This window comes from Mastigoproctus giganteus, chromosome 3 (genome assembly GCF_048544385.1).
Source record: "Mastigoproctus giganteus isolate SK-2022 chromosome 3, ASM4854438v1, whole genome shotgun sequence".
NCBI classification, from domain to species: domain Eukaryota; kingdom Metazoa; phylum Arthropoda; class Arachnida; order Uropygi; family Thelyphonidae; genus Mastigoproctus; species Mastigoproctus giganteus.
The window spans coordinates 127751353-127764894 of record NC_143577.1 but is presented as its reverse complement, the minus strand read 5'-3'; the positions used below and the strand labels follow the sequence as shown (position 1 = coordinate 127764894).

Sequence of the window (13542 nt, the reverse complement as noted above, 5' to 3'; positions counted from 1 at the left end):
CCAGAGATTGACTGGAATTTTTGGGTTGGTCACTCACACACTAGCAAGGCTTTTGTGGATTTATTGGATGATTGTTTTCTACAGAAGCATGTTCAGGAGGCAACAAGAGAGAGTAATACTCTTGATCTGATTATCAGTAGCGATTCTTCATGCATCAAGAATCTGCAGATAAAGGAACCACTAGGTGGCACTGATCACAGTGTGCTGAAGTGGTATTTACTCAAAGAGGTAACTACCATCAAGGGTAAAGGGAAGGGTTTTTGTTTTGTAAAGGTGACTACGGTGGTCTGAAACAGTATTTAAATTCTATACGGTGAGACCAACTGATGATGTTACCAACAGCAAATTCAAATGGAAAGCATCCAAAGAATTAATCTTGGAAGCTACTAGGCTTTTAATACCAACAAAGAAATATTGTTCAACATTTAGTCTTGTCTGACTAAATGGATGGCAGATGAACTAATTAGACATGTGACAGAGCAGAAAAATGCATGGGATACATATAAATGAACATGTGACACAGAAGCCTATGATAGATATAAGCTAGTCTATAACCAAGTTACAAAGGAGGTTAGGCAGGTGAAGGCCGATTACGAGAAATCTTTGGAAAAGGATGCAAAGAAAAAAAGCAAAGAGTTCTTTACTTAGGTAAACTCTAGAAGGTAGGGGATGAATCAGATGGGTCCACTTGATATCGATGGTTCAACTGTTGATGATCCTACTCAGGTGGCTAACAAACTAAATGAATATTTTGTATCTACATTCACACATGAGGAGTTATTCAGAGAGGGAAGTGCCAGATGTGTATTCAACTCGGGCAGTAAGCTAGATAATCTTGTAATAACTGAGAGTAAAGTGGAGGAGAAATTGTTGAAGATAAACATAAGAAAGGTATCTGGGGTGGATGGAATCTATCCAGTTATACTAAAGGAGAGGGCAAAGGAAATATGCAAACTCTTAGCCATAATTATGAGAGCTTCCCTGGACTCCGGGGAGGTACCCACGGACTGGAGATGTGCAAATGTGACCCCAATCCACAAAGGAGGATCAAAGGGAGACAGGTAATTACAGACCTGTTAGTTTAACTTCTGTTCCAGGGAAATTAATGGAGGCACTGGTTAAAGAAGCATTGCAGGACATCTAGACAAGACTTCAGTTATAGCTTGGACACAGCATGGGTTTGTTAAGGGGGAAGTCTTGTCTGACTAATTTGATTGGATACTATGATGTAGTCACAAAGGAACTGGATGCAAAGAATAACTTTGATATCATATATTTGAATCTTAGAAAGGCCTTTGATACTGTTGCACAAATTGGAGCAGTGTGGCATTGGAGGCAAATTGCTGCTATGGATAAAGGGATGATTAAGTGGAAGACAGAGAGTGGTAATCAATGGACACTGCTCTTCGTGGTCTAATGTTATTAGTGGAGTCCCTCAGGATTCACTGTTGGGTCCATTGTTGTTTTCTGTATTTATAAATGATGATGGTACATCAGGCTTAATGTCCAAATTTGCAGATGATACTAAGGTTGTCAGGGTTGTTCACGACACTAATGACAGTACACTGCTGAAACAGGATCTAGAAAAGTTGAGCAGATGGGCTGAGAGGTGGCAAATGAAGTTTGACATTGACAAATGTGAAGTACTACATATTAAGCACTACGTATAAGGGAAGCAGTAATCCCAGAGTAACGTATCAACTCTGTGGTACCATACTGACAGTGATTAGAGAATGAAACGAACCTGGGGGTAATTGTGCAGGCAGATATGAAGTTTTCTGAGCAGTGGAGACGGTCTGCAAGAGTAGCTCATGGTGTCTTGTCAATGATATACAGGTATTTTTCTAGCAGGGATAGGGAGGTGATTATTCCCTTGTATAAGGCAATGGTCAGGCCACACCTTGAGTACTGTAAACAGTTCTGTAGGCCTCATTTTAAGAAAGCTGTAGAGCTGTTGGAACGAGTACAGGCAACAAGAGTAGTGAACAGAACAAAGGGTTGCTCTTACGAAGAAAGGCTTAAGTTTTGCAAATTACAGTGTCCGGAGACTAGGCACCTGTGAGGTGATCTCATTGAGGTGTATAAAGCTTTGAATTGTTTGAGCATGCTCAATGCGGATGAGATTGTTCCTCTTGCTCACAATAATCGCCTGATAGGGCATAAATTCAAATTGAGGAAAGACAGTTGTAGGATAAATGTGTGGAAGTCTGCATTTAGCCAGCGGGTGATTGATTATTGGAGCAAACTTCCATCTGTTGTAGAAGTTGATAGCTTAAATAGATTCAAGGCAGAACTTGCAAACATTTGGAGCGAGGGGATGGGTGAAATAAGGGTGTTTTTTTTTTTTTTTTTGGCTGATGCTGCATAAGCTTGCTTTCTTGCATCATATGCCTCAACTAATGCTAATGCTATACGTTTTTGGTGTATAAACCCTGAGGAGTATATATATGAATTTTCTAGTTTGTTCAAAATACATTTCAAATAATGTTTCAAAATACAAATCTTATCATAAGTTACATATGATTCAGTAAATGTTACAATCTATAATTTTAGGCACTTTATGGCAGCACAAAATTATATAATTTTAAAAACAGATTTAAAATGATACTAGGTGCCTGTCATCCACTGCCCTTTATGATTTTGGCTTCATCATCAGCCATTTTCAATCCACTGCAGGATGATGGCCTCTCCAGCAACTTTCTAGTTTCTTCTGTTTTGTGCAATGGCCATCCAATTACTACCCACAAACTCATGAATTTCATCTGTTTATCTCCGTCGTTGTATTCAAGGTGTTCTTCTAGCTCCTCTTGGGTACCATTCTGTTATTATCCTAGTCCATCTGTCATCATGTCTTCGAGCTATGTGTCCTGCCAAAGACCATTTTAGTTCTTTAGTTTTGATTAGAATGTCCTTTACTTGAGTTTTCTATCTAATCCATGTGTTTCTCTTCTTATCTAACAGTCTGATTCCCAATATAATTCGTTCCATTCTTCACTGTGTAGTTCTCAGCTTCTATTCCATTCTTTTGGTGAGTGCCCAAGCTTCACTTCCATAAGTCATGGTGGAGAGTATACTATGGCTCATTATTTTACGTTTCAGACAAATTGGGTTATTGCTCTTCAGTATGTGACTATATTTCCTGAATGCTATACATCCAAAATTTATTCTTCTCTTGACTTCCCGCCATTTATCATTATTACACCTAATGACTTGTCCCAGATAAGTATGTGACTCCACCTTTTCAATTACTGCTCCTTCAATCATTATATCTCTTTCTGTGGCATTCTTGTTCACCCTTACTTTTGTTTTAGCCATATTCATCTTTAGTCCAAAATCCTTACTAACTGTGCATAACTGATTAAGATTTTCCTCTAATTCTTTGGGATCGTGGCTTAGGACCACGATGTCATCTGCAAATCGTAAATGGTTTAGGTACTCTCCGTTCACATTGACTCCTTTCTGCGACCAGTCTAATCTTCTGAAAGCTTCCTCAAGGGCAGCAGTAAACAGCTTCGGAGATATTGTGTCTCCTTGTCGAACTCTTTTCTCGATTTTAAATTTCCTACTGTCTTTGTCTAGTCTAATAAAGGAGGTAGCATTCCCATATATTTTCTTCAAAATCATAATATATGGGGTATCTGTGCTTGTCTTTACAGTACCCGAAACATTGCCTTACATGATTTTGGCTTACAAAAGCCAAAATTCTCTGAAATTCTTATCCAGAAGATGATGAAAACAAACAAGTGATAAACTGATGGAGATGGTAATATTACATCAAAAAAGAAGTAATGAGTTTTTTGTGAATTTTTTAAGAATTTTTAATATTCTTTTCTGATTTTTTTTTTTTAATTCAGATTTTATTTTGAAATAATTTCATTCTAATACTTTGCAAGCAAGTCAAAATAAGATGAAATTAATGGTTAAAATAATCTATGTACCAAGTTTTCAAAATTTTGTGAAGAAACTCACTCCAGAAAAGAACAGTCAGACTCAGAATGATGCTGTCGTAACATCCCACCTTGAAAACCACCACCTATTTGAAAGGTTAGAGGGAACTGAAAAGCCCCTTTTTTGTAAATACAAAATTCTCTTGGTGATTTCGATGTAGGAAGCCCATCCTCAAAATGTTGGGCACAAACAACTAATAGTTCATATTAAAAATGGAATTCAAAGCAAAGACAACTGCAAACTTTAGGGTCTCCATGAAGAGAGAATATCAAAAATCTTATCTCTGGGAAGCTATTTTCTCCAAATTAAAATTATAAAACAAAATTCATTCTGATCTGCATATAGAGCCAGATTTCAGAATAGCAGTCTCTTGGGATAAAAAACCCCGGGGTGGATCTCCTTGCTGCTGAGTTCAGGCAAAGCACATCCATCTCAATGAAATTTTAAAAATGTCTAAGTGTATTTACAGTATACATAAATGTAACTCAATTTAATTTGTTTTGAATATATTTGCCTTTAAAAACTTTAAATTTCCATTTTTTATTATTTAATTGTAACTCATATATGCTGAATATTTATATATTTTAAAATATCATCACTAAAAATGTCATTTTGGTATTAGTATTAACAGTGGGAGATTATGCAAGGAAGTAAGCAAAAAAAAAAAAAAAAACTATCCACCTCATCCAATTCTACTCTCTAATAATATGTCTAAATCTTCTGTCAATTTATTCAAATTACACATTTCCACAATACTAGATAGTAATTTGCTCCAACACATCAGTTACTCTCTAGCCGAAACAATATTTTTGCACATCTATCCTACAGCCATCCATTTTTCGTTTATGCCCACTTGTGTGCCTTGTCTAATAAAGTTGGTTGGTTGGTTGTTGGGTTTTATTGGCGCATTAGCAATAATGCTAATGCTAATAATGCTAAGGCTATAATACGCCAGTCTGATAAAGAGTTAGAATATGATCATCATTAAAACTTCAATCACATCTCCTTTCAAGTGCCTAGTTTCCAAGTGATGCAATTTGCAGAACCAAAGTCTTTTGTGGTAAGTGTACTCCTTTGTGTTCTTGACTAATCTTGCTTACTGCTATGGAAAAAGGAATGGTCGAGTGGCACAAGAGAAAGTGCGTTTATTATATTATTATTATTATTTGCCATATGGTGCAAGGAAAAGACTTATGCTGCACCAACCAAAAAAAAAAAAAAAAAAATTCTGAATTATCCTGAGAGAGAGAGAGAGAAAACAAGAGTCAGAAGTCGAAAGGAATCACCAAGAAAGAGAAGAATGATGATATCCAGCTCAGGACCCTGGGTTGCCAAGTCCATACTCACCAGATGTGAGCTCCAGTGAAGGTCTTCACAATTCACTGATGGTCCCTCACTGTTTTCAATATTTATTAATCTGGCGACTCCGTAGCCAGGTGGGAAGGAGCAGCAGTGCGTAGCACATGCTTATTGATTAGACCGGGGTTCGAGCCCGTCACCACCAAATACGGAGGATGCGGAAGGGTCAGGGAATGACCAACGCATATCCCGGAGCAATATGGCCTTAGTTGCTAATGCTCCTAAAAACCGCACAACACACACACATTTATTAATCATAATAATGAAGGCATATCAAGTTTACTGTCTAAGCTTACAATGAACAATGAATCAACGTGGTCCAATGCAAAACCCTAGAACCGAGAGACGGCAATTGAGTTTTAATATTGATAAATGCAAGGTACTTTATATGGGTGGCAGTAATCCCAGATTAACATACCACTTAGGTGGTACCACATGCAAGATGACAGAGAACAAAAGAGACCTATGGATAATTGTACAGTCAGATATTAAGATATCTGAACAGTGAAACCAGGCTGCTAGAGCAGCTCATGGGGTTCTGTCAGTTATATTCAAGAATGTTGACAGAACAAATATTATTGGAGGGACAAGGAGGTGGTTACTCCTCATGTAAGGCAATAGTTAGGCCACAACTTAAGTACTGTAACAGGACTGAAGCACTCATTTTAAGAACAACATGGATCATTCAGAATGGGTACAGAAAAGAGCAACCAAGTTAGTCAAGCATACAAAAATGGGAATTCTTACAATAAAAGATATGTTCTTCAAATTGCAGCATTCTGAAACTAGGCACCAATGAAGTGAACTTTTTTTTTTTTTTTTTTTGTTAGTTGTTGGTGCATCGGCTTCTGTGGCCATATTGCACCTCCCAAAGTTTTTGCATTTTCTACTCTGATCCAAGTCCAAGGCAGGATTCGAACCCACGACCTTTGGGTTGCCAGGCAGGCAATTTACCCAGTCGGATAGGCCGGTCGGCAATGAAGTGAACACACTGAAGTTTTGAAAAAGGATGGCTGCAGGATAGATAGGTAAAAATTTGCTTTCAGCCAGAGAGTAACTGCTTATAGAAACAAAATTTTGTCTGGTGTTGTAGAAGTCAATAATTGGAATAAATTTAAAGAAGCATTACAAAAATTATTAGATGGGATGGACAAATTAAGTGGGTGGATTTTTTTTTTTTTTTTTTTTTTGCTGGTACTGTAAAATTACAAAATATGTTGCAGAACAGTAGTGTCTTCAAACAGGCCTATGGGGCTGGGAATTTCCATACTATAATAATTAATGATAAACACCAGCCAACAGTAGTGAACAGAATATTAATTTGGTGTATGTAAGAACTAAAAGAAGGATAATTGTACACTTTACAGTGACAGAAAAAGAAATACTTAAGCATTTCTAAGGGAAAAATCTGTAGTTTAAGCAGAAAAAAAAAAAAAAAAAAAAAAAACCAGGAAAGTACAGAAAAAAAAAAAATAAATAAATAAAATAAAACAAATCAAAAACTGTCTCATTAAATTGGCTAATTCTGATGAGGTATATTCAATGAATATTTTCACACTGCAAGAGAAATAAAAAAATGAAATGGGAATACAACAAGACTTTTAATAACATTAATAACTTAACAGAATTTTCATGTGATTTGGGAGAGTCTAGAAACTGACTAAAATTTAAAGTTATTAATGTATATCACATTAAATAAATTCTGATTTGAACTTTGTTTTGAATATAAACATTTTCATAAAATATTATTTTTGCCATTTGGGTCCTAATACCATCTAAATTAATATTTTTACTGGATCATGAATAAATGTGGCTATTTTTATGAACTAAAACCTGAAAATATTTTACATAACTATATTCTATAATTTGGACCAATATAGTCTACCATTTTCATTCTATTACTCCAAATTGCTGAGATCTTAGTGTAATGCAATTTAAACTCATGTGAATAGAGTCACTTTAGTATCATTATTTGTATTACCTTGTTTGTGAAACATAGTCCAACTTTTATCTCCATGAAATAAGCATGATATTTGAGGTGAAGAAGGAATTTCAGGAGAGCCATGACAATCTCCTTCACCTATTACAGAGCTAGAAACAGTTTGTGTTATTACCTGGAAATAGATACCAAAATAAATAAAATAAAATAATGGTTGTACAGGTAGTTCTCGACTTTACAAGTTAATTCGTTCCTAGTGCGCGCTCGTAAAGAGGGAATTTATTTCCCATAGACATAATGTTAAAAAAAGGGGTTACGTTATCAACAATGAAATTAGTTAGCTAATTAGTTTATGTTTAAACAATGATTGATTTATCCAAAGAAATTAAAATGTAGTCTGTAAAATCAAGCAAATTATAATAATAAAGAAATTATTCATGACTTACAAATGTTAAAGAATGTTCATTCTTCATCATCATCATCGACTAAATGTACACTCATTGATCATTCATTATTGGCTCGGCACTCGTTGGTTTGTTCTACAACGTTATTTGTTATTTTGGTTTTTAGGAGCATAAGCAACTAAGGCCATATTGCTCCAGGGATATGCGGTGGTCATTCCCTGACCTTTCAGCATCCTTTGTATTTGGTGGTCATGAGCTTGAACCCCAGTCTAATCAAGAAGCATGTGCTACGCACTGCTGCTCCTGCCCACCTGGCTATGGAGGTGCCTTGATTATGGAGTCGTCTTCTTCAGAAATGCTTCAAGAGGCATTTATTTCCAAGATAATCTTATCTTTTCTTTATAAATTTCAATAGCATTTTTTAAGGAATGCACAAATTGCAACTAACACGATTTGCACGGAGTAACAAGTTTACAAAGCTTAAAAAAAAAAAGGAACAAAGAGAAGATTCTGAAAATTTATTTATGTTTTTTATAGGATTGAAGATTTTAGTCAAGGACAAACACATTTCACCATAATAGTGTAAAAACCCACACAATTCCAGCTATTGGTATTTTCGCAAATGCAACAACATGGAGTTTATTACCCATTTATAATTGCTTGAAGTAACAGAAAAGCCCATTAAACCGGAAAGTGCAAATTGTTTTTATTGTTTTATGGTCGTGACGTCCAGAAATGTGCTTTAGAAAAATATCAACAAAGCCGTTCATAATTGGTTCTTATAACATATGATAATGATGAAAGTGTAGTGCGTTTAATTCGTAACTAATACAATTCACACTATAAAAACAAACGACCTTTTAGGGATTCATTCCACGAACTCAGAAGGTCGTGGAATAAATTACCAAAAACCAATTTGTTACTGGGTTGACATTACGATATTTTCGCGATATGATGATAATAGATTAATATCGTAAAGTGGGGTACGTTGTATTGTATAACTACGTGTGTGGTTTGAAATGCAATATTTATGAATGTTTAACATTCATTTTTTGCAGTTAATGTTCATATTTTCGATTTTGTTGATACTTGATACTTGAAAAAAAAAAAAAAAAAAACTCAGGAACTCGTAAAGCGAAAACGCATTGAGCGAGAACTGCCTGTATACATAAGACAATCAATAACAATCATGCATTAATATTCAACCACCTGTCATTCATCATTATAATATACTCTGAACAAAGCTCATTTTTAGATGCACAAAATTTAAATAAAACAAAATTGCTTAATTTTTTAAAACAGAAATGTCATCATTTAGAGTAAACAATGTTCCGCATTCTGAATGATCACATTTCATTCAAAATGTGGAGCATGTACGCTCTGAATGAAACATAGTTTGCTAGTATGTTAATTTCTAATCAATTACTTTACTACTCATTTAACTACTGTTTTAAATCACACATACACATCTGTTCAAAAAATTTGTATTTTGATTACTCCTGTAATTTTTAATTCTTATAGAATTAGCCATATGGTACAAAGAATCCCCACACTTTTGCTGCACCAGCCAACAATTAAAAAAATAAAATACTTATGTGATTCCCTCCTCACAACTGGTACCTATCCTCTGACTTAGGAATTTCCCAAAACTGTTAGCCTCAACTACCCATGGAGGTAACTTATTCCAGTAATTAACGACTCCCAGAGTAAAGGACAACTTCCTACATCATAAATTCCCCTTTCCCTGTAATTTCAATTTATGACCCCTAGTTCCGGAAATATTTATAACAAAATCAAGTCCCCTCTAAGATACCTAATTACCAAACCCTGTAGCAGTGAAACTATTACTACGTTCATCATTATGGAGAGAGGGGAGTGGGGACAGGGACCCAACAATTGGTTTTGTTGGAGTTAAAGACCATTTGGATTTGGGGGAGGGGGGGGGGGTGTCTGTAGTTTGACAGTTTCTCTGTATCCTATATAGTAGAAGATTTTCCTCATATGGACACTACTAATATTTACTGCACCATTTACCATACATAGAAAGAGATAGGTGAATAATATAGGAATGTATAAAAAAAGGAAATATAGAAAAATGTAAACTACTTTACATTATTACTACTTACAAAGATCCTTGCAACAAAGGAATAAAGTTAACCTACATAATTCAGTAACAACAATTATCAATTATTAATGAACGCAGAGATGTTGTAATTGCAAGTAACTATTCCTTCTCTTCACATATAGATCACATAACTGAACAGGCACACAGACAAGCAGGTTATATCAAATGCAATTCATCTTCATTTTACAAAACACAAGTAATCAAAATATTATTTACTACTTTAGTAATTCCCATATTAGACTTTGTGTGTCCTTTTTGGTCTCCAGACTTTGATCTTCACATCAATAAATCAAAAAAACATGTGCAAACAAAAATGATCAAGTATTTAATCAAACATGCCATGCTTCCTGATTATCACAGAGCAGACAATGACAATCATTTGAAGATACACAAGTTAAAATCCCTTCATTGGAGGATATTGTGCAAATAACTCATTTGCAAGTAGGATATTGTGCAGATACTATGCAAAAAACTCATTTTTTAAGTATCAAGCATATGGGAAATAGCTCAATTGTCTCTTTACTAAATATTCTAGATAAAAATGATTATGATCCTTTCACTTCTATTAATTTATTTAAGCAATCATTACACGTGCAATGATATCAATTTTACTACACTGTATTTGATATTATGGATTTAATGTTCTTTTCATTAGCTCATGAAATTAACTCATATAAATGATATATCTACTTCTCACACATTGTGATGATCACAGCAAGTCAGTTATATTTTGCCTTGTTTCATCTTTGAATCTCTTACCAACTAACAAATGAAGTATTCTTAATTTCTGCTATAACATGTTTTAAACCATTTGTGAGTTTCAGGACAATGTGTACATGACCTGGAGTAAATTTCTCAAGGAATTTGGAAGTTCATAAAAACTGGAAAAACTATGTATGTAAAATCAAAACTTCATTTAAAAAAAATCGAAAAAAAAAAAAAAAAAAAAATCAATCACAGAAAATAATGTTATACAAAATAATGTTATTACTGATTTCTATGCAGTAATATACTTTAGGTTTACATACATATTATTTGATTCAGTTTCATCAATATACAAATCTGAATGCAAGGATTTATTTCAATTTTGGCCTTAAGCCCACATCTTGCTCTAAATTGATTTTTGAAACTATTATAAATATAAAGGTGCCATCCATAGAACTGTGCAAACAGTTTATTGATGGCATTTCAAAGGGGTTCAATAAAAATTTGTACATAAACATTTGTACTTGGTTGATGCTGCATTAAAATAACTATCAAAAGGTAGATATACTCCTTTGTGCTTGAAAAAAATGTATCATACGTATACCTGATTGTTTTTCCCAATTGTCCTTGGCAGCTTTTCCAGTACACCCCCCCCCCCTCTTTAATATCATTAGAGAAAATCAGATACAAGAAGAGGCCCTTGTCACTAACTTAGTCCACTCTACAGAAACACCCATCAATTACAATTACCACTCTGTTTTCATTTACTTAGCTAGCTCCAGATCCTTTGAGGATTTTACTGGTAATCTCAGTTTGTCCAGTAGCCTTTCACAGGGAAATAAATCAACATTTTAATTAAAATCTATCTACACAATATTGAAACTGTTTTTAGCATATAAATGTCTTTAACTTCATAGTAATTTTATTCACCAGTTTGTCAAGCATGACTTTCCTTTTACAAATTCATGCTGTGATCCCTTTAGGATTTTATTCTTATCAAGATTTCTGTACTGTACTTTTCTGTACTAATATCAACTAATATCCTTAATCACCAAATTCCATTATCTCACTCAGTACAGAAATCATGCTCAATGATCAAAAGTTACTCATTTCCAACTTGGCCCAACCTAATGAATGGGTGAAACATTTATACTTCAGTCTAAATGAATCATTCTAGAATTTAGTGATCTCAGTAGCAATTCTAACAGTATAATGCACTTCATCTGCTCACAAGGCCTTACTCACTTTCAGCTTTCATAGTTTCAGACAGGTGCTTCTCAGAGATTGTTATATCACAAAACTTATTGCAATCTGGCTCTCTTTCTCTATTTCACCTGACTTCAAATGTGCTTTCAGTTGTAAAAATGGATCTATACAAAATACTGTTCAGCTCATCTCCAGTCCTGCCAAATTTTGTAATATCACTGTTTCGGGCATGGAGAAGACCTATATGATTTATTATCTTCCATTTTGCACACTGAAATATGAGAACTCTTTGTCTACACTCTTATTGCTTTTTGTCAGCAATTTTTCACACTTGTTTTCCACCTTTTTAATCTGATCTGGGCTATTGTTAAACATCTGCTTATAGTTCTCATTGTGGCGGTGTGATGGGATAATTTGTAACTATCCATCCCATACTTCCTTCATTAGCTTTACAAGCTCTTATATGCTCTTGTCATCCATTTTGAAATCCACCTTTTGTGACAATGGAATGAATAAGTTTATGGCTTACAAGAAATTTACTTTAATATTTCTCCACAGAATTTTTGTATTCCACAACTTCAAATTACAACCCAGTTAATACAGCCTAAGTAGACTCTTAACCCACAATAGCTTCTTAACTCATTAAAACTGAAACCATCTCCTTTGCCTTTAACCAATGAAATTTACCCATAAAATTACTATAATGTCAAAAAATAATAATACATGTTACATCTTATCCTTTGTGAAGACCAAGTAAGAATATCTGGGCCTCTTGTACTTTCTCTAATATGCTGAAATAACTAACAGTCATCCCGGCAGTTTAAAAAAAAAATTGATCCTACTATTTGTAACACATGAACCAAGAATTCCAATCAATAAGAAAAAATTTAAAATTGTTCATGAGATTTTTTTATTTTATGAAAATCTCAAAAACAAAAGGTATTAGAACGTATAATGATTTAGTACCATCCAAAGGCTGAAGGATAAGACGACTGAAGATACATTTCATAATACTTGTAAATTTCTGAAGATTGTAATTTTTGGCAAATACACACAAAAGAAAGGTTGTTCCAGTAAACAGAAGTTGAATTGATAAAAGAGGAAGGGAAAAATGATGGATCTGTGAGTTTGAAGTTAAACAATAAATGCATGCTGACTGGTTGTGGAATTTGTTGGGCTAGTTTGGAAGAGAGCAGGTAAATTACAGAAGTCAATTCAGAAGAACAGTGCCCATGGAAGTATCTATAAAAAGGGTATGCAGCAGAAACAGAATGTTTATTATGACCAAGAGTGGAGAGACTTTGTAAGATAAGACATTAATTAATCTGACTGAATGCAGTTTTGAAGCCTACAAGAGAGAGAGAGAGAGAGAGAGAGAGAGAGAGAGAGAGAGAGAGAGAGAGAGAGAGAGAGAGACAGAGAGAGAGAGAGAGATTTTAGGGGAATAACCAGAGATCTGAGGACAATATCTGTGGTAGGTCAGATTTGATTAGCATTAGCATTAGTAGAGGCATTTGATGCAAGAAAGCAAGCTTATGCAGCATCAGCCAAAAAAAAAAAAAAAACCACTTCCACTTCACCCCTCTGTTCGTTCAAAATACCTGTCCAGCTGAGCCTTAAACTTATTTAGGCTATCAACCTCCACCACAAGGAATGGAAGTCTGTTCCACCAACCAACCACCCGCTGGCTAAAGGCAAATTTCCTCACGTCTATCCTACATCTGTCTTTCCTCAATTTGAATTTATGCCCTCTCAGGTGATTTTTCTGAGCTAGAGGAAGAATCCCATCAGCACTGAGCATGCTTAAACCATTCAAGGCTTTATACACCTCTATCAGATCACCTCGCTGGTGCCTA

General features: G+C 34.8%; 1 protein-coding gene across 7 annotated transcripts in view; it reads right to left on the bottom strand.

Moving 5' to 3' along the window:
* The window catches only part of LOC150088264 (ralBP1-associated Eps domain-containing protein 1-like), a 791977-nt gene that overhangs the window by 575150 nt on the left and 203285 nt on the right, over positions 1 to 13542 (bottom strand). For all 7 annotated transcript variants that reach the window (XM_090369416.1, XM_090369413.1, XM_090369418.1 and 4 more), the window contains exon 6: positions 7289 to 7421. In XM_090369416.1, the coding sequence (XP_090225542.1) occupies positions 7289 to 7421 (133 nt within the window). The remainder of the gene's footprint in view (positions 1 to 7288; positions 7422 to 13542) is intronic.